The sequence below is a fragment of the Rhinolophus ferrumequinum genome, chromosome 2, assembly GCF_004115265.2.
Source record: "Rhinolophus ferrumequinum isolate MPI-CBG mRhiFer1 chromosome 2, mRhiFer1_v1.p, whole genome shotgun sequence".
Classification (NCBI taxonomy): domain Eukaryota; kingdom Metazoa; phylum Chordata; class Mammalia; order Chiroptera; family Rhinolophidae; genus Rhinolophus; species Rhinolophus ferrumequinum.
Window position 1 is genome coordinate 9,592,995 of NC_046285.1, and position 22,030 is coordinate 9,615,024.

A 22,030-nucleotide genomic window follows, 5' to 3' on the forward strand; every position below is an offset into this window, starting at 1 on the left:
TTCTCATGCAAGAACTCCATGGTCACCTGAGCTACAGGGATGAATGACAATCTCTGTCCTTACCAAGCTCAGCTAAGAGCAGAGGAGACTGAGATAGTAATAACTGGTTATGAAGAAATTTGATGACTAAATAGGGAATTTAGTGCTGAGTGCTTCAGGGGCACAGTGCAGGGCGGCAAGACTTCACTGAAGAAACAGTGAATTGGCCTTGAAAAGTGAGTAGAAAAGTATATATATATATATATATATACATATATATGTATATATATATACACTTTTGGCACCTTTTGTATACATTTATATATATAAAGGGTTTATATATTTTTGGCACCTTTTGTATGCATTTATATATATATATATATAAAGGGTTTATTCTAGGAAATATTAAGGAATACCTCTTTAAAATTACATTTTCTCATTATTGATGAAAGATAACTATTGATTTTTGTAAATTGAGCTTGTACTAGCAATCTTACTGTACTCAAAGTTTGTACTCTTTTTGGTTTTCTATGCAAATAATATTTGCAAACAATGGCAGTTTTGTGTCATTCTTTGCAGTCCTTACATGTTTTATTCTTTTTCTTATCTTACCAAACTTGCTAGGTACAGTGCACAATTAATTGTACAATTCAGCACAGTGCTGAATAGGAGCAGTGAGAGTTAACTGTTTCTGACTGAATGTTCAACTGTTTCTCCTACTCATACCTGATCTGGTTAGTGATTGCAATATCTGGGTTAAATGATCCAGAATGACTTATATTTATTAACACTGAGACTTTATTTTAAAGGTATGATCAACTTTTTCATTGCCACCACCAACCCTCTTGCCCAAATCATGCAAAGTCCAGATACTATAATAGTGTTTAGAACACCCTGGTACTGAGACTCCCTTGGTTCCTCGCGGTGTATGTTCCCCTTTGCTGCAATGAATACTAAAAGAAACTTACTCAATTCCTGGTGTTAAAGGCTTTGACAGGACCAAAAGACCTATCAACTAATGGCAATATATTCATTTTATTTTGGTCCTGATTTGAATAAATGAAAAATAGAAAAATAAATATTTATTAAAACAGGAGAAATTTGAACACTGACTGGATATTTGATATTAAGCAATAACTTTTTTTTAAGGGGGGATTAATGGTACTATGGTCAGGATTTTGTTTTTGTTTTTAAAGAATAGTTGTTTTTGAGAAATACATGCTTAGATATCTATAGATGCAATAATGGTGTCTGATACTTGCTTCCCTGGGGAGGAAAGTGGTTAGAGCCATACACAACCATGATTGTCAAAATGCTGATAATTGTAAAAGGTCGTTAATGAGTAAAGTAATTATTGTTCTTGCATATGATTGAGATTTTCCAAAGGTCTTTAAAAAAAAAAAACATTTTACGAGAAAGTAATATAAGGTCAAGTAAAAGGTCATAACAAGGCAGCCCTAAAGAGTTATGCATTACTGTTTGTTATGAGGGTGGGAGCTTTCTCTTTTATCTCCCACACTGAATCAAGGCTGTTCAATAGGTGTTCCTAAGTGTCACAGGCAGATAAATGAATTAATGAAATTCTACGTAGAACCCAGGTGTGCCGGAGCTACAATTAACAGGCTACTCTGACATCCCCTCTACTGCTTCTTCCCTGCTCCGCTTCCCTCGCTGCTGCCCCGTCTCCGCACACAACCAACATGGTGGCTTAGGACAGTGAAAACAGGTCACGCTGCCTGCCGGAGCATGCGCAGGCGCCGGGCTGCGCAGGGCCATTCCTGCCTCCCTGCCCGACCTTGGCGGATCGCGCCTGCGCGCTGGGGAGCAGCTCGGGCTCGGGCTCGGCCTTGGGCTGGCTGCAGTGTCAGTGTGAGGGCGGCGGAAGTGCCGGGTGGGTTGAGATGAGGCTTTTGCTACTGCTCCTGGTGGCGGCGTCGGCGGTGGTCCGGAGCGATGCCTCGACCAACCTGGGTGGCGTGCCGAGCAAGAGATTAAAGATGCAGTACGCCACGGGGCCGCTGCTCAAGTTCCAGATTTGGTGAGTCGTGCGCCGCGCCCCGGGCGTCCCGCAGCGCCTCCGCTCGGAGCCTCTCGCTACGCGAGGCCCAGGCTTCACGGCCTAGCGGGCTGAGCCTTTGGCCCATGAAGAACGGCGCGAGCAGCCTTCCGCAGCCTGCCTTTTCCGGGGCCCCTTTCCCGGGACTGCCAGGCCTCCTTGGTTTCCTCCAAACACGACCGCTCACTTCTTTTTTGAGAATGGTGGGAATGGGGGAGGAGGGCACGAGAAGGTTAAACACTGAAAGGCGAGGACCTGGGGCCACGCGTCAGTACGGAAGACCGGTCGGCCGTGTCACGCTATGGCTCCCCGGCTGCCTGCGGAGGTGGGCATGAGTCGGCGCAGCGTCGGCGGAACAGCTCCCGGCGTTTGCACCCAGTGCACTCATCCTCTCGTCTTGGCCGGGGTTGTGCCAGGCAGTCCCGCTGCCCCGCTAGGTGAAGATTAATGCGGGTGGGTGAGGGGACTGTGGAATGAGAGAATGGAGCTTCTGACAGCCCGTAGGCGTGGAGAGATCTGGGGAGGGTGATTCTCAGTTTGCATTTTCGAAAGTGTCTCTGAAAAAGGAGTACGTTGTTCTTCCGACAACCGTTCGCGCCCGACAAGTGGATCTTCTCCCCCATTCCCCCTACATCCGCTTCCCAGGAGTTACCTGCCTTGGCATCTCTTTTTCCCTTTCAGATCTCCTTGTGCGTTCAGAGAAAGAGATAGAGGGGAAGATTTCGATAATGTACTTTAAGTGATTTTTTTTGTTGTTACCTGGTTAAATATTAGAAGCAAAGCAGTAATAACATGTAGTAAGGTTAAGTGGTGTTGGGAAAGGTTTGAAAGTCTTAGATCAAAAAAACAACACCAAAATTGTAAAATTGCAGAAATTAGAATCCTGTATTGCAAAAGATGACGGCTTTTTTCAAGATAGGATGGTCAGATTAGTAAATCTTGAGTCCTCATACTTAGGAATACTGGTTTAGACCATAAGGCATTTAAAATCAGCTTTCTTAACTTCATGTATTAACATAAGTGTACTAAAGTTTAATTTCCTACTTACCCAACTAGCTTTTTGCTTAATCTTTAAAGACGAAGCAAATCCTTAAAAAAAGAAAAAATTAGTAAGTGACCCTTAAGTCAGAAAATACTACGGTGAGACTTTATTTTCGGAGTGAAAACTAAAAACCTTGCGATTTTCCTTGATTTTTTTTTTTAAAAAAAAAGCTGTGCTGCTTACTGTGTGCCTGGCATGTATCATCTTTTATATAATACTGCAAGTGGGAGTTACAGCTTGACCATTCTGATTTTTTTCCCCATAATTTTTTTTAAAAATTAGAAATTGGCAATCATTTTACCAACCCATAAATATTGTAATATTGTTAAGGTTTAATGTGATACTTTTGGCTATAAGTAGTTAAAAAAAAAGACTGCAGCTTCCACTTTATATAGTTTTTCTATTTCCCTTGTTTTCACTTGTGCTTTTCGTAAAATATTCATCTTTTACAGGTGCTTTCATTGAGATACTTGTCACAGTAGCTAGTGTACTAGTGCACTAAGGATATTCGTAACAAAGTTTTCAAAATGTGTAGAACAAATGTAGGGAAGAGCTTCATTCCTTCCAATTAAACTTTTTAAAAAGTCTTAAGTACTTCACTGAACTTTTGATACTTAGTTTTTGTTTCTTTTTTTGATTTAAGTATAAACTTGTTCCAAAAGTCTAATAAGAGTTTTCTTTTCCCATCACTGAGCCTCTTACATACAGTTTTTTCTTTTTTAAATCTGTAGATGAGAAATAACTATTAATATGTCCTACTGAATACAGGTAAATTTAGCCTGTTGTTTGTTACTTTTCTCCCTAGAGATTAATCTGTATATAGTAAGGTGAATATTGGGTTCCTGGTTTTGATAGAATCTCTTGGACATTCATTTGCAAGTTTGAGAAAGGAAAGAAAGCTAAGACAGTTTAAGATAAATATGTGAAAATTCTTTTAGTTCCACATGGAATCTGAGTACTTAAGATGAAATTTTTCATTAATTGCATTCAAAGGAAAGAACTATGTTTACCTTCCTTTCAATTGCTTTTGTCCGTTATTATTTTATATTTATTATGAGTACTCTTTCTTAAACTTTAGCTCCATATATCATCTGTTTATTGTACCACTTTTGTACTTGCTGATAGAAAAAGTAGCAACACAACACACAAATGGAACTGAAGGGAGAAAGATCAAGCATCCAAAATAGCTTAAAACAAACTTTTCTATTCTACGTTCATGTATTTTTTCAATAAATATTCATTCAGTACTTGCTTGTGCCAGGGACTAATGATACCATGTGAACAAGACAGATATGACTTCTACAAAAATTGCACAGTATTACTTTACATACCTGAGTGTTTGGTTAATTATGTCAATTGAGCAATAGAATTGGGTAAGTATGATGACATTGATTTTGTTTTCAGGAAAAAATTATCTTTCTTATTTGGATGTTTAAACATTGAACATAAAAAAAGGAAGTTCTCTAATCAGAACTTAAAAGTTCCCTTGTCACATTTTCCTTTGTTGTGATTTTTATGTGTAAATGTATTCTGACGGGTACTGTTTGGCATGATGTTTGTATGCATGTTTTATTTTCCCATATATGTGACTTATTAGGTTGGTGGAAAAGTAATTGTGGTTTAAACAGTTAAAAATAATTGCAAAAACTGCAATTACTTTTGCACCAACCTAATAACATGTAATGAGATGTACAGCATTTAGTTAGTTTTTGTTGTTTAAAGAGGTTACTGGCTACAACTCTTTACTGTTAATACTTGAACATGTGACATATGAACATTGATTTACAAAGAATATTAGATTAAATAAAGTTAATATTTCAAAACATAAGCAGAATATAGCAGAATTTTTCAATTTTTGTTAAGAATCCACTGCTATAGTTTTAGGACAAACTGTAAATGGAGTTTTAAGAGGTAAATGAAGCAACTAGTATAAGAACAGTTTTATTCAAATTTATATCAGGTCAGCCTTTGCTTTCATGGTATAGAGGCAAGATAATAAAGACCTGAAACTGATTTGGATATTGATACTGGTCAAGATAATAAAATGCTGGATTAAAGAAATCTGAGCAATTGTGAGTTGCAGAGATCATGTCAGTTACTGTAGACTAAATAGTTGCATATTCAACAAATATTTGAGCACCTACTCTGTGAAGGCACTTAACTTGGTGCTGGGAATTCAACTCAGTGTTCTCATAGATGTCCCAGGACAGGAAAGAGCAGAAGGCTCATTCATCATGGACACCACAAACAGAATTACAACTGTGTTACGTGCTATGAAGGAAAGTTACACGGCATGAGAGAGTTCATTTCATGAAGAAATGAACTTTGAACTGATACTTAAAGGATCAGATTTATTTAGAGAGAGCTTACCAGCAATGGGAATAACATGTTCAATGACCTTATAAGTGGGAGAGAGATAATTTCTTAGGGAGGTCAAAGGTACTGACCAAAGAAAAGGTGAAATGGACCCTTGAGGGTCTGGCAGGCCATGTTAAAGAGAAATCAGCTAGACTCACTGTGGAAAAGACGTTGATTACATGGGACAAATAGATGTAGGGAAACCATTCAGGACGACTGTTGGAGTTGCCCAGGTAAGAGATGATGGAGCTTGGACTAGAAAGGTGATAGTGGAAGGAAGAGAGTAAAAGCAAGTTTGAGAGATCTTTAGAAAATAAATTTAGTTCTAGGTGATGGATTACATATTTGGGGGAAGAAGAGAAGTGTCAAAGATGACTTTTGAGTTCAGGAGCAATGCTGTGCCATTCACTTGAATGATAAACGAAGGAGACAGATTTTGTTTTTTTATATTTTTGGTGGAAGAGAAAGAGAGGAATCCTGAATTTTTAAATCTGAAACATAGTAGCCAGGGGAAAACCCTACAAAGAAATTTTCATTTCCCCAAAATAGCTGCAGTAACTATAACTAAAAATTTAAATAACAGTTAACTGTGTTACACTAAACCTAAGATATGATGGTTTGTAAAATACACCATTATTTTATATACCACTCAGAAGGAAAAAACTACTGCCATTTAAACTGATACACTCATGATTATATGATAAATCCTGATTTTTTAAATAGATGCTAAGTAGGGAATAACGTACTTGGAATCAGTGAGTTAAAGGAGCAGTAAGAAGTTGATCCAGATAGTAGAGTAATGGTAGAGTGTTCATAGGGAACAAATAAAAAGGTGGCTACTGCATGTACTATGTTAGATTGTTAAAGTTCCATGTTTACATGGAATTGAATCATTTTGGTTTTTGTTTTTTTTTGTTTTTTACCATTTTAAACAAATCACTGCAGTGTGTAACTGAATACTGTGCACATAATAGTTGTTTCTATTTAATAATGAGCGAAGTACTTTAGTTCAAAGCTTTTAGGTGTATGTAAAATATGAATGGTTTTAAAGGTTTTATCTCCTGTTACAGAAAATTGAAACATTCTTTCCTTACAGTTTGCCATTAAGGTAAGTGGTAGAAATCAAATTGAAGATATCATTTAGAAATACCAAGATAACCTCATAAATTTTGAATTAGGATAGTTAACGGGAAACTGCACATTTACTGGACTGGCGGTTTGGAGTTCCAGGTTCTTATTCCATCTGCCTCTTACGTTTTGAATGACTTTCAGGCAATTATTTAATCTCTTTAGCTCTCAGCTTGTTCATCTTTAAAATTAGGATGTTGGTTGCATTCCAGTAACCTCTAATATTTGACTCTATTTTGTACTGTTAGGAACTTAAATAAAAACAGTGAAAGCATGCATGTGTTTCATTTCTATTTTTGTCACTTAAGAGTGCTGTTGGAGCCCTCAGGTTCCTCTGAGAGTCATTTTCCCAGCTTTCCAAAAATGGAAATCATGCTGTCACATGCCTTACCCTGAGTGTAGCCTCGGGTCTGTGAAAAAGACACCTTGCCACATAGGTTTTAGCAAGAACTGCTTTAAGTCCTCGTTTTTTATGTCCTTTTTCCCATGTCCAGTTTTTAGAAAGATAGGAATTTGTTTTAAACAGTAACATTTGAAAACCAGTTGTCTGGTGGGAGGGACAGACATATGTAAAACACTCTGTTCTGAGTGTTCTAAAGGAGGGCATAACAAAGGGCTTGAAAAATCCAGAGGAAAATAAGATCATCTATTCAGGGTAGCTGGAAGGCTTTGCAGAGGAGGAAATGAAACCTTGAAAGGTATGGGGAACGCCACCAGGAGATACAGAGAGAGAGAGAGAGAGATTTACAGGCTAAAGGAAGAGTGTATGCAAATGAAGCCTTACTCAGCATAGAGGAGGGGAGGGGACCGGAAATGAGAAAAGCTGGGGTCAGATAAACAGTTAAAAACACAGCCCAGTGTACATACTACCATTTGTCAATTGCCATTATTGTAACTTGTTTTTATTGTCTCTAAGGCTATGATGAGAATGTCAGTAAATAAACCTATGAAACTTTACTCTTTGACTTTCAGCTTTGAAAAAAATGAAAATAGCTTTCTGGCTATGAAAGTAATACATATTTGTTGTAAAAATAATAAAAAAGAAGTCTGTGGAAGAAACTGAAAAATCTTGTAACTCATTAACATTTTGAAGAACCTCTTTCAAGCTGATTCTTTACAAGGACACATACTACATTACGTAATTTTATAAACATGAGTTCATAGTTGTATGATTTTTTTGAAATTTGCTTCCCCTCCATCACTTATCTCTTTTGTCAGTAAATACAATTCTGCATCAGCAGGCATAGTATTCCATAAGGTCTGTATCCTTTAATTTATTTAACCAGTAAATCTTTATTTAACATTTAGGTAGGTCCTAATTTTTCACATAATTACTTTGCTAAAATGAATATCCTCATATATCTTATGTACTTGTCCAATTATTTCCATAAAGTAAGTCCATAGAAGTGAAATGATCGTCATAGGCCATCACATTTTAAATTTTGACATAGTTAAATTAGTTAATACTAGAAGATTTTAAAGTGGGTTAGGTTTTTAAAACTGTCTAGCTTATTGCACTGTAATCAGAATGTGGCATTTGCAGTTTCTACTTACTGGGCTTTCTCGTGACCTAACTATAGATGGTCAGTTGTTGTAAATGTTCTGTGGGCTGTCAGAGGGTGTTTACTGTAGAGAAAAAAACTGATGTGTCTGTGAGATCTGTCTATTAATGGTGCTATTACAGAGTACCTGTAATTTTTTGTTTGTTCATCTCCTATCACTGATTCAGTTTTCTACCCATCAGTTTTCTTCTTGAGGGCCTCAAAATATTTTTAAATTCTGCTTTTTGGTGTTGCGATTTTGTGCAGTCCTTCCTTATTTCTTACCATCCTTCTGCTTCTTGCAGAATATGTTTGAATGTAGGCTCTTATTTTTAATCTTCTGTTTGCTGTTTCTGCTCTTTCTATTTGTGACATTTTTTCTGTAGTCCCTCCCGTGTTTTATTTTTTGGTTTCTCCTCCCTGTTTGTCTAAAGCAAGACAAGAGAAACAGCTTAAGATACTGTCAATTGATGAACTGTATTCTCTCCATTAGACTGTTACCAGTTCACTCCTCTTTTCATTAGAACTTTGCCAGTGCCAGAAAGGCATAGACTTTTCTCTCTGTTGCTTGCTGCTTTATCTCTAGAGCCTAGGCCAGTACCTATCATCAGTCAGGATTTATTGAAAAATGAGTACAACCTGTTGTACTTCATTGTGGTTGGCCCTGAGATAACCTATTTAAAATTCCTAACGAGTATAGATTGAGAGATTTGGAGATGGATGCTTATTATAAATAAAGGGGGAAGATAACTTTAAGAGATACTAAAATTAGAAATTAGAAGTCTTTATTTCATTATAGTAAATATCTGAGGTTTTGCTTTTTTTTGCTTTTAATGTGAGAGGTTGGGTTTGTGACAGGCTCAGGTTTGATATCAGTAAGCATTTGACTACAGTTAGGTGCAGATGTAGTATAGGAAAGGGAAAAGTCGGAAGGTTGGCACCGTGAATTAGGAAACTGAAAACACGTTGGACTTTAAAAAGCACAAAATCTATTTGAAATAGCATGGGCAAGGGATTTTTCTGTACTTCCTAAATTTCCTTTCTATTTATTACACACAGGTCATCTAATTTATATGCAAGTTCGTTCTTTTAGAGAACTATTATGTGAAAATATTTTAAATTGAGCAGTTGCAAAAGTTGACTCCATAAGTAAGATATTTCTATATTACTAGAAAGAGATTTGCAAAGTGATTAGGACTTAAATTTAAGATTTCTTTTCAGAGTTGAAATTTACTTCTTAAGGACCTTTGGTTTAGGAGCAGAAGGAACAGGCAGCTGCAGCAACATATTTTTAGCATATTCAGATATTTATTTGTTGGAAGTATACTGGAAATCATAGTTTTACTTACATTCTTACCCAGCAAGAATGGAGTAAGTTGAAAGAACTGGGTGTAGTGGTAGAGGTGGAATGATTACGGCCTCCTTACCACGTATGCCTTTAATTTAACATGTTGCACACTTTGATAAACATTAGGTATGTTTTATTTTCTGTCAGTAGTGTGATTGCTGCTTCAAAACAGAAAAAAATGTTTTGGGGAAAACAATTATATAGGAAAAAAGTTTTTTGGTTTTCCTCACAAGTCTGGAGGCAAATATAAAGAGGAAGGTTTACTTACATAGAAATAAACTTGTCTGTGTTGTGTGTCTTATAAACTTTCATTTTTCAGAAATAAGGAAGGTACAGTTTTAAAGTCTTTTTTGGATTTCAAGATTATGGGCTGATTCTTTTTGGAGTTTGGAGATCTGAGACTAAACTGAAGGCTTGGGACTGGAAGAACCTAGGATAGAGTTAGGCTTTTGAGTACAGTAGCCAGAAAAATGGGTGACTGAGGAATCTGACCGAGAGTATTGCCTGCGCATAGACACACCTCTCCAGCTGGACCTTTTGGGCTTCCCTTGGTGAAGGGTTGGAACTCCTACAGCTCATATAAGGGACTTCTGGGGGCCCACAGGCTTAGATCTCCTAGAGGGAGAACCTCAGAGATCTCCGCCACCAGGAGGCCAACTAGATGAGTATTGATTGTGGCTTTGTGGGCAGAGAGAGCTTATTTCCTGGCGTTCTCTAACTGTTCTATAGAGGTTTAGTGGGAGGGGCCTAGGATCTCATATCATAAAGTCTGTGTTCTAGGCTCAGCCCTGACGAAGGGCAGGGACGGGATCTGTCATGTCACCACTACATACCTGCCGCCTATGCTTGATGCATAGTAGGCATTCAATAAATATTTGAGTGAATTACTAAATAATACATGAATATATAACCATGGAAAAGTCACTTGATCTCTCTGGGTTTCATGTTTCCCTTCATCTATAAAAAAAGTATCAACTCAGTTAATTAGGTCTCTAGTTCTCAAAATGTTGCATTAAAAGAGACTTTCATTTTAGATAATCAGCTCCATTGTAAACACCAGTGCAAATTTGGGCATTGAAATCTGTTTGGCATTTGTTGGTTTCAGGGTAAGTAGGTATATAGGTAATCTAGATTATTTTTATATCTTCAAAGCAAAAACATCATTAAACATTTCTTATAGAAAAAGCAGTTGTGGCAAACTGTTAATACTTGACGAATCTAACAACAGTATTAATAAAATATTGGATAAGGTGAATGTTTAGTAAAGATAAAGTATCTAGAGATTTATAAATTCTTTTAAGTATTTAGCTAAAGAGAGTTGTGTCCCTTTGAGAAAATTTCCTACTTTTTAGGGATGTAATCTTTTGTGACATTTTTATTCTAAATGTAGCGGAGGTATTAATTGTAAAGAAATACTGGTGAATCTCTCTTTTTTTTAAAGTGAGTTTTCTTAAATTAGATCTACAAATATTTGGACTGTTTCACCCTGTTGGATATAAACTTGATGCTGTTCCCTTCAGTTGATGGCTGGTATTTTTTTCCTTGATGACAGTGTAATTCACAAAGCTGGCACCTCCGGTGTCACTCTACTATAACTTAATTACTGATTCTGCTTTCTCTCTATCAAGTGGTACCTTCATTGCTTTATATTTATGTGTTCCTTAACTTAGAACTTAATGTATTTAAGTGCTTGGCAATCTTACCTGAATGTATAGGCTGCTCCATTGATATGGTAGTACCACTTCCTTCCTCCCTCCCAGTTTTATTGAAGAAGGATTGACAAATAGAAAGTGTATATATTTAAGGCAGTGATTTGATAATATGTGTGTATTGTGAAATGATTACAACAGTAAGATTAGTTTGCATAGCCATCACCTCATATAATTACCTTCTCTGTGGTGAGAACATTTAAGATCTATTCTTTTAGCAACTTTCAGGTATACATTACAGTATTGTTAACAAGCCACCACGCTGTACATTAGATTCCCAGAATTTATTCATTTTAAAACTAGAAGTTTGTATCCTTTGACCAGCATTATCCCACTTCCCCCACCCCAGTCCCTGGCCACCACCAACGTACTCTCTGTGTCTGAGTTCAGCCTTTTTAGATTTCACATATACCCTACTTTGTATAATGCACACTTTTTTGCCCAAAGTTGTGAGGGAAAAATAAGGATGTGCATTATACATGGGTAGTACTAATTCCATATTTATATAAATGTTTTTAATTATTTTATTTATGCTTATGAGTTAAAGTCTAACTTGAGAAATCAGTAATGATATCTGTATGCAGAATAATACCCTGGAATACGATAATTGGTTTTGTTGAACTTACTACGGAGAGTTCTGGCCTTCTATGATGTGTAAATGTTGTAAATTTGTTACGGTACATAAAATTTCTTGTGCCTTGTGTCTGTTCTTGTGTTTTGTAATTATTTGTTACATAAAAGTTCTTGCACCATAATATGTTAAAAAGTAAATGCTAAAATTCCTTTATAATACAAAAAACAAGTACCTAAAATAAATAAAAATTTGAATTAAAAAATTAAAATGAAAGATTTTTTTTCCCGCTGATAATTTGGGCCCAAAACGAGGGTGCATATTATATACAGCAAAATACAGTAAGTGAATAATTGTGTTTCTCTGACTTATTTCACTTAGCATAATGCTAACTAGGTCCATCCATGTTGTTTCAAAAGCCAGGATTTCCGTCTTTTTTTTTTTTTTTTTCCTGGATAATGTTCCATTGTATTATATGTACCATGTTTTCTTCATTCATCTGTCAATAAATAGATGATGCATGATTGTTTCTATGTCTTGGCGATTGTAAATAATACTGCAATGAACATGGAGGTACAGATATCTCTTTGAGATAGTGATTTCACTTTCTAGGGTTATATACCCAGAAGTGGGGTTGCTAGATCAAATGGTAATGTTATTTTTAATATTTTAAGGAATCCCCATGCTGTTTCCCATAGTGGCTGTACCAATTTACATTCCCACTAGCGGTGCACAAGGGTTCCCTTTTCTCCACATCCTCATCAAACTTGTTATCTCTTGTCTTTTTGATGATAGACACCCTAACAGGTGTGAGGTAATAGCTCATTGTGGTTTTGATTTGCATTTCCCTCATGATTAGCCATGTTGAGCACTTTTTCATGTACATGTTGGCCATCTGTATATCCTCTTTGGAAAAATGTCTGTTCAGGTCCTTTGCCCAGTTTTTAAATGGATTATTAATTTTTTGGTTATTGAGTTGTATGATCCTTACATTTTTGGGGGCTATTAACCACTTATCAGATGATTTGCAAATATTTTCTCCCATTCAGTAGGTTGCCTTTTCTTTTTGTTTATTTCCTTTGCTGTGCAGGAGCTTTTTAGTTCAATGTAGTCCCACTTGATTATTTTTGCTTTTGGTGTCAAATCCAAAAATGATTGCCAGGACTGTTGTCAAGGAGTTTACCTCTTATGTTTTCTTCTAGGAATTTTATGGTTTCAGGTCTTGCATTTAAGTCTTTACTCCATTTTTAGTTGATTTTCGTGTGTAGTGTAAGATAGGGGTCCAGTTTCATACTCTGCATGTGGCTGTCCCGTTTCCCCAACGCCATTTATTGAAGAGACCGTCCTTTCCCTATTGTGTATTCTTGTCTCCTTTGTTTTGAATTAATTGATCGTGTATGTGTTAGTTTATTTCTGGACTCTCTATTCTGTCCCGTTGATCTGTGTCTATTTTTATGCAACTACCATACTGGTTTCATTACTGTAGCTTTGTCATATAGTTTGAAATCAGGAAGTGTGATACCTGCAGCTTTGTTCTTTCTGAAAATTGCTTTGGCTATTCAGGGTCTTTTGTGGTTCCATAAAACTTTTAGCATTGTTTGTTCTATTTCTGTGAAAAATGCCATTTGAATTTTGATAGGGATTGCATTGAATCTGTAGATTGCTTTGGGTAATAAGAATATTTTAACAGCATTAATTCTTCCAATTCATGAACATGAGATACCTTTTCATACATTTGTGTCTTTGATTGCTTTGATCAGTATACTTTCCTTTTTCTCCAAAAAATGCACTCTGGTGTTACATTTCCCTTTTCTTGCTGGGGATGTGTGTGTGTGTGTGTGTGTGTGTGTGTGTGTGTATGTGTGTGTATATGTATGTATGTATGTATGTATATGCATGTATGCATGTATATATGTATGTATGTATGTACATGTGTACGTGTATTGAGTATTACAATTTAAAAGAAAACTTCCTCTCTTAAAATGTATATACTTTTTTTGGCACCCTCTGTATATCTCCACAGTTTAGTTGTTCAGAGATTTTAATGAAGATGATTGGATGCTGTTGGCTTAATTTCTGGAGTAATGGTATGGGTTCCTGTCATTGCTGAAAATTATCTTCCCAGTCTTTGTTTTCCTTTGCAAAGTAGGATCAAATTTTAGAGTCAGAGGGGATCTAAGAATTAGTTAAGTTCCTCTTGATTGAACAGGCATGTTTGCCCAGTTAGGAGCAGAGTGGGAATAAGAACCAGAGTTTTATGTCTCATGCCTTGGCATTTTTTAAAGCTGTTTATGCCCCAATTTTGAAAGTCCCTATTGCAGATGAATAAGAGTTTTTTTCATTTCAGTGTTTGCATAGTTATTGTTTAAAAAAGAAGAGAAAAAGGCAAATTTGTTTTGAGAGCTCAAAATACACTGATATATGTGAATAGGTACCATATTTTGCTGTGTATAATGCACATTTTTTCCCCAAATTTGTGAGGGAAAAATAAGGATGCACATTATACATGGGTAGTACTACTTCCATACTTATATACATGTTTTTAATTCTTTTATTTATGCTTATGAATTAGAGTATAACTTTAGAAATCAATAACGATATCCATATGCAAAATAATACCTGGAATACAATAATCGGTTTTGTTGAACTTACAACGAACTTGCAACGACGAAGAGTTCCTGGCCTTCCGTGATGCATAAATATTGTAAAGTTGTTACTGGTACATAAAATTTCTTGTACCTTGTATCTGTCCTTGTGTTTTGTAATTATTTGTTACATAAAATTTCTTGTACCATACTATGTTAAAAAATAAATGCTAAAATTTCTTTATAATATAAAAAGCAAGTACCTAAATGTAAATAAATAAAAATTTGCTTTAAAAATTTTAAATGAAACATTTTTTACTCTGAAAGTTTGGGCCCAAAACGTGGGTGTGCATTATACACAGGAGCACATTATACTCAACAAAATACGGTATTTGCTGCTGTCCAACAAAAACCCAAATCTATAAAGTTTAATATTCTAATGGGAGGATTTACTTGCGGGTGAGGTAGCTTAAATATGTGAAATTTGTAGGGGGAAAACAAATCCTCTATATACCCATCAGTATCAATTGTATTAACTTGTGGCTATTCTTGAGATACACTTTTAATCTTGGTAATAATTTTTAGGCTTTGGCTAACTGCAGAATAAGTCTAGGCATATTATAAACCGCTTACCCGAAGCACTTTTGTTTTTCTGCAGTGTTTCCTGAGGTTATAGGCGGGTGTTTGAGGAGTACATGCGGGTTATTAGCCAGCGGTACCCAGACATCCGCATTGAAGGAGAGAATTACCTCCCTCAACCAATATATAGGTGAGTAAATTTCACTAACTTAAAAGGGAAATAATTTGACTTCGTAAACTTTTGTGAATTGGTCAGTTAACTTTCCTTGGTTATTATAACTTCTTAGCTGGTTGTAATAATATACAGAGAACACTTTCATAAAAGCAAATTCAGAAGAATTTTTTTTCTGTAAGAAAGTAAAGAGGAGGAGGATCTTTTCCTAGATAACAACGCTTCTGAAAATGTATTTTCTTACGTAATTTGTATTGTGGAAATAGACCAGGAACTCCCAAATTTTTATAGTCAGTCAATGGTATAAAATTTTGTACTGTTAAAATATTTTTTAAAGGCCAATGCTATATAATCTTATAAGTTAATTTTTGATTGATTTAAAAAATATAAAACATTTTTGTTTTAAAACTACAATAAACTAGTTACTAACTTTTAGATTTGATGTCTGGAAAATGTCTATATACATACACTTGAGTTATGAAATTCTAAAGTAAACAAGAAATTGTGGCTTCTGATGAATTTGTTTCTTTTCTTTTTTTTTTTGATAGACACATAGCATCTTTCCTGTCAGTCTTCAAACTAGTATTAATAGGCTTAATAATTGTTGGCAAGGATCCTTTTGCTTTCTTTGGCATGCAAGCTCCTAGCATCTGGCAGTGGGGCCAAGAAAATAAGGTATGTAATTTAATAGCTTTTGTAGCTGTAAGTTTTTAGGTGTCAATGAATATATTTTAATATTTTTTTCTTTTTAAGTACTTGTTGCTGATTCACCTGTTTACGTATTTTTTTTCAATTTGAACCACTTTTTATCTCTTTTTTTATCTCTGGCCTCCCTTAGCCTTAATTTCCATATTTATGTAAGAATGATTCAGTCTTACCTTTTTATTATGTGAAGATAGGGAGGTGTTACTTTAGTAGATCCTGGGCACAAAGTAATGTAATACCTGATTTTGATTATATGGGCTTAAAACGTACCTAGCAAAACATGATATAAACATAACTTGGGCCTTTCTTTTATACCAGCTGATATGGGAGTTAATGGGTTTATTCACATTAAAAACAGGATTTCCACTGAGTTGTTCTTATCAATACACACAAACTCACAAAGTCTCTCTCACTCTGTTTTTATTGTTTGTCCCTTGACTCTTATGTTCATGGAGAATCTGTTTAGCAAATTACCTGAAACAATCAATATAAATATAAGAATATTGTGCTATTTCTTTTTTCTTTTGTAGGGTCCTGCTGCAGCATACATTCTTTCTAGATGTTTTTTTCATCTGTTTTCCTTAAAGTCATCTTTTCCGGAGGGTCTACCTTTCTGCTGTGATAAATGGGACTAATCTTTATTTCTGTCTTGGATGAGATTGCCTTCTAAGAAGCTTCTCTTTTGGAGTCCTCTGGTCTTGTCCTGTACTTCCAGGCTGAGACTGCCTTTGGTGGGCTCCCCCATAGCTGTACTTCCTTTTCTTAGGGCACCTCGTTTGTCCAATGACAGGCCAGGCTTCTTAACACATAAACCTCCTCAGGGGCCACCTCTAATTGAAGTGTGTATACTCTGTGATTAAGAAATGTTCATTTGTATAGGGTTAAGTATTGGAAGTTAAGTACATATCGGTAATGTTTTATTTTTATTCTATTGATTTTAACATATCTTTAGTGCATTTTGCTTCTATAGACATATGGATTGTTGATCTACCATAGGAGAGGCGTGTAATTGAAAACTAGCTTACATGGTACTTCCTTGTGTACTGTTCCTGTGAAAGTAGACTTACGTGCCCAGGTAACCTCTATGTAATCAGTGCCCACTTTGCTCAAGGGAGAGGTGAGCAGGGAAAGCTCTTTCTCATTTGCTGTGGGCATTTTGATTTATTTTTCTTAAACAACTTGTGAATTGAAATCCTCAATACATCCTGCTTTTAGTCAGGTGATTTTAAATTAAAATCTTTCTGTCCATCAAGGAGCTTCCAGTCTCTTTTGGGAGGGTATAGATTTGCCTTCAAAAGGTGAATGAGTGTAATTTATTATTACCAGTGCTTCCTAACCTACTTTTTTTCTTGTCTGTTGAGTTCCTGGACCCAATTTAAACCTGTGTGTGGTTGGAGGAGGGTTCCCACCAACAAACAGTTATTAGACATCAGCAGAGCATCCGAGAATTCAGCTCGGTTCTGACGCCTGACTTTCTGGAGACAGCATCAGATTCCAGATTCCAGGGTTCAGTCCTGCAAGACGGCCTCCTCCCCAGTCAGACTCCAGTTGCAAATCCAGGCTGTTATTTGTGCTTCTGACCAACTGGCTTCAGATTGGAGGTTTTCACAACCTCCTCCATGAACCCATTTGTTTAATTTGCCAGAGCAGTTCACAGAACTCAGAGCAACATTATAACGTATAGCAGATTTCCAGTTTATTGTAAAAGGATATAACTCAAACAGCCAGGTGGAAGGGATGCTCAGGGCAAGGGACGTGGGAAGAGACGCGGCGCTCCCGTGCCCTCTCCAGGGGCACCATCTCCTTTCCTCTTCACAGGGTCCCCAACCGGGGAGCTCTCCAGTCCCAGCCCTTTGGGATTTGTAGGGAGACCCTATTACCTAGGGCTTGGAGGATTAAATCATTGGCCATTGGCAACTAATTCAACCTTCCTTTCCCCAAACTGAAAGTTTTCTCTAATCACATGATTGGTTTTCCTGGCAACCAGCCTCCCATCCTTAGGTCAGGTTCAAAAGTCACATCATTAATTTAACAAAACACATAAACTTTTAGGCTCCCATCACTTAGGAACTTCCAAGGGTTTTAGGTGCTCTGTGCCAGAAACTGGGATGAAGACCAGATAGTATTTTTGACTTCAAATGGTACGTTTGGAACCTAGACAGGTTATATTGAATACACGGAGTTGCTGATTATTGCATCAGTAGTCTCTTGTGAATTCATAAATTATATTTTAAAATTGGTAAGATGAACCTTTCTTATGCTGGGATTCTTTTGTTTAACATATTAAAGCTCTTAAGAGACCTCTAGAAATTCCATCTCTACATTATGAATATCATATGTAAGTTCTTCAGCATGTATAGAGCTATGAATTAATGTATTTTTCTTTTCTGTGTATGTTCTCTGAACATATGGAATAGCACTAATAGTTTGTATAGAAACTTCTGAAGTAGATTAAAAAAAGAGTAGTTACCAAGTAAAGATGAGACTAAAGGTTACTGTCTTAAGTTACCATGTTTTAATTTCAAAATGACTTCACTTGTTGTACTTAATTATGTTTTCTTTTAGGTTTATGCATGTATGATGGTTTTCTTCTTGAGCAACATGATTGAAAACCAGTGTATGTCGACAGGTGCATTTGAGATCACTTTGAATGGTGGGTTCTGAATATTTCCATTCTGTGATAAATTTTAAGTGATTTTTAATGAGCACTAGGCTTTTCTGTTTATCATAGTATGCTAAATGATCTCGTAATATGGTCTTCATCTGCTCTCATGGCTTTAAAGTAATGTCTTTATGGTGACCCCTGAATGTATAGCTCCCGAGAGCTCTAGACCCCATTTCTGTGCTTAACTCCTGTTCCCAAACTGTTGACCACCTCTGGTTGCTGCAGTTTCTGTATACTTCAGTTTGCTCCTTTCCTGGCATTTCTCATTCATTTCATGGCAGTTTTCATTCTACCCAGTCGCCCCTGTCAGAAGCCTAGGATAACATTCCTTTCTTCCTTATTCGCTATATCCAATGGATTACTAAGTCTTCTCAGGACCGCCTGTTACATTTCTCAAAAATCGACTTCTCTTTATCTCCATTGGCACCACGCTGTCCAAGCCACAATTACCTTCTTACCCTCTAATACATACCCTAAACCAGAGGTCGGCAAACAATGAGCTAACAAGGATTTTTACATTTTTTTATGGGTAAAAAAATCAAAAGAATATAATTGTGACACACGGAAGTTATATGAAATTCAAATTTCAGTCTCTGTACCTAAAGTTTTGAGTTCCATCAATGAAAAAATTTTGGAAATTTATTCTCAAGTTATGTAAGTATCTATATAATATCCTTGATTTTGTCTCTTGGTCCATAAAGCCTAAAATATTTACTATCTGGCTTCTTACAGAGAAAATTTGCTGACATCAGCTCCAAACTGATTTTTTTTTTACATGACGTTTCATCTTGTTGCTTCACTGCCTCAAATTCATTCAATGCCTTTAGTTTGTTCTCCAGAAAAAGACCAGAACGTTTAGCATGGCCCAAGGCCGTGTGTGATGTAGCCCAGGGATCGGCACACAGGGCCTTGTGGACCATATCCCCTGCTGCCTGTTCTGTAAATAAAGTTTTATTGGAACGCGGCCATTCTTATGTGTATTGCCTCTTCTGCTTTCAGGCTACTTTGCGAGTTGAGAAGTGGTGACAGATTGTATATATTTTCGAGCTGCAGATGCTTACTGCCTGGCCCTTTACAATTTGTTGACCCCCGATCTAGTCCCTGCCCCCTTCTCCAGCCTCCCTTGTACCACTCTTCTATATTTCAGCTCTCTGACTTTTAGTAATAGTAAGTTTAAAGGCTCCTTTCCAGCCTCTCATATGTCCCTCTCATAATATCTACTAGTTTTAATTCTTAGTACACAGTTGTGATTTTGTAGTATTTGTATTGTTCTTTTTGTATTTACCCTACTAGAACGTAAAGTCCATAAGAGCAAGAAGCTTAATTCTTTTGCTCACTTTTGTATTCCCAGCTACCCTGTTTCTCCGAAAATAAGACCTAGCCAGACAATCAGTTCTAATGCGTCTTTTGGAGCAAAAATTAATATAAGACCCGGTCTTATTTTACTGGAATGTAAGACTGGATATAATATAGTAGTATAACGTAAAATATAATATAGTGGGTCTTATATTAATTTTTGCTCCAAAAGACGCATTAGAGCTGATTGTCCGGCTAGGTCTTATTTTCGGGGAAACACGGTATGTACAGACAATAAATATTTGTGGAATGAATGTTTATTACAGAATCATATTTAATTGGGGGGGCCGGTATCATTTATTTTTATAGATGTACCTGTGTGGTCTAAGCTGGAATCTGGTCATCTTCCATCCATGCAACAGCTTGTTCAAATTCTTGACAATGAAATGAAGCTCAATGTGCATATGGATTCAATCCCACATCATCGATCATAGCCCCACCTATCAGCACTGAAAACTCTTTTGTAAGTAGTTTAAAAATATAAGAACTGTGTAGATATCAGTTAATTCTCATGAATCTGCAAGATACTAGATACTACGTATATTATTACTTGAGTTTCCAACTTAGGATTTAACAGATGGATGTTTTCTTCATTAAAATTTCTAAGAGAGTTTGGGCCTGCCAAAATAAAGTAAGGTTATATTAATAAATTTATCTCCGAGGCTTAATAATTGGGTTTGTAATATCATTTTTTTGACTGTGAACTAATGGCCAGAATTGATATATTATACTAGGATGTTTATATACATATCCTCTCTGAACCTTCAAATAACTAGTTCCTAAGAGTATGCAAGAATATTATCTTAACATGCTCAAGATAGAGAATAAATAAACAAATGTGTTTGTACATGAAGAAGTGTTAGTTAACTTTTGCTTAGCAGAGATGTTCTTGATTCTTTCCTGAAAAAGGAGTTGATTTTACAAGAGTGAAGTTTGAAGTCAAATATTCTTTTGTTGTGTGTGTCTTTCAGACATTAAGGGATTTTTGCAAGAGCAGCGTGGCTGACATAATGAAGGCCTGTACTGAAGACAGCAAGCTGTTAGTACAGACCAGATGCTTTCCTGGCAGGCGCGTTGGACCTCTTGGAAAACCTCAATGCAAGACAGTTTTTCAGCGCTGGCACACTTCGGAATTCTGCACATTCGTGGAGTGCAATAATACTGTATAGTTTTTTTTTTTTTCTTCCCCAAATCCACTCAGTTAATAGTTTTTTAAAAATGTGGACATTACTACTTGTACTTTTTTTTCTTAGTCACATTTGAAAAAAGTAGAAAAATGAGTTACAGTTTGATTTTTTTCAAAGATGTCTGTTAAATCTGTTGTGATTTTATATGAATTTTCTTTTTTTATAGTTTAAAATTGATCTTTTTGCGAATACAGCTGAAGTTCTCAAATACTTTATAAGAGTTTTTCAGGCATCTCTAATTTGGTCATGTTCAATTTGTATAGTTTTCAGAATACTGTAGCTTGTGACACTTTTGTCAGTGCATTATACAAGATTATGAGGGGAAATCCTATATGCAGAGTACTCTACCGATTTGTGTGTATGTGCGTGTGTGCGTGTGTGATTACCAGAGAACTACTAAAAGACCAACTGCTTTTTAAATCCTGTTATAGTTCGTGTCTTGCCTTGACCAATCTAATGAGTTGATTAACTGGGCCTTTATACTCAATAAAAAACTAAGCAGATGTAAGTTAAAAACTCTGAATTTATTGCCCAGCGTACCTGTTAACATTATATCTAATAGTTGTCTGCTTAAATTTTTCTGACTTACAGATAATTTTATAAGGGACATACTTTAGATTTCACATACAAATAATCATTTACCATTTTCAGGATCATTGAAACTCTCCTCATTCAAGTTTAGTTTAACCTCTCAACATTAATGTTAGGTGAACGGAGATCACTTGTCTAATAATTTAATTTGCCTAACATCATATATCAGAATTTTATTATATTTGAGCAACAAAATTGAAAATTTTTTTATTCAGTGAATTTAATCTTTCCAGAGTTCTAAAAAGACTAAGTGTAATTTAGCAGAAATGGGACCATAATGTAGAAAAATTGTCATATAGCAATATCATGACGTACTTCAGCTTCCACATAGGAGTAGAAGTGGTAGGTCTAAATTTGTTAGTAAAGAGACTTATGGAAAAGTTATGAGATAATTCAACATTGGGTCCACCAAAACACTTAGTACAACTACATACTTTGTCTCTGACTATTTGTTGAAT

General features: G+C 36.0%; 1 protein-coding gene across 1 annotated transcript; it reads left to right on the forward strand.

The window, feature by feature from the left end:
* Positions 1 to 1,787: 1,787 nt before the first annotated feature.
* SELENOT (selenoprotein T) lies at positions 1,788 to 21,497 on the forward strand. The gene is made up of 6 exons (XM_033132793.1): positions 1,788 to 2,017; positions 14,976 to 15,086; positions 15,617 to 15,743; positions 18,339 to 18,426; positions 20,104 to 20,257; positions 20,766 to 21,497. Exons 1-5 carry the CDS (start codon positions 1,881 to 1,883, stop codon positions 20,226 to 20,228), a joined length of 588 nt encoding a protein of 195 aa, XP_032988684.1. The 5' UTR covers positions 1,788 to 1,880; the 3' UTR covers positions 20,229 to 20,257; positions 20,766 to 21,497.
* The last annotated feature ends 533 nt before the right edge of the window (positions 21,498 to 22,030 follow it).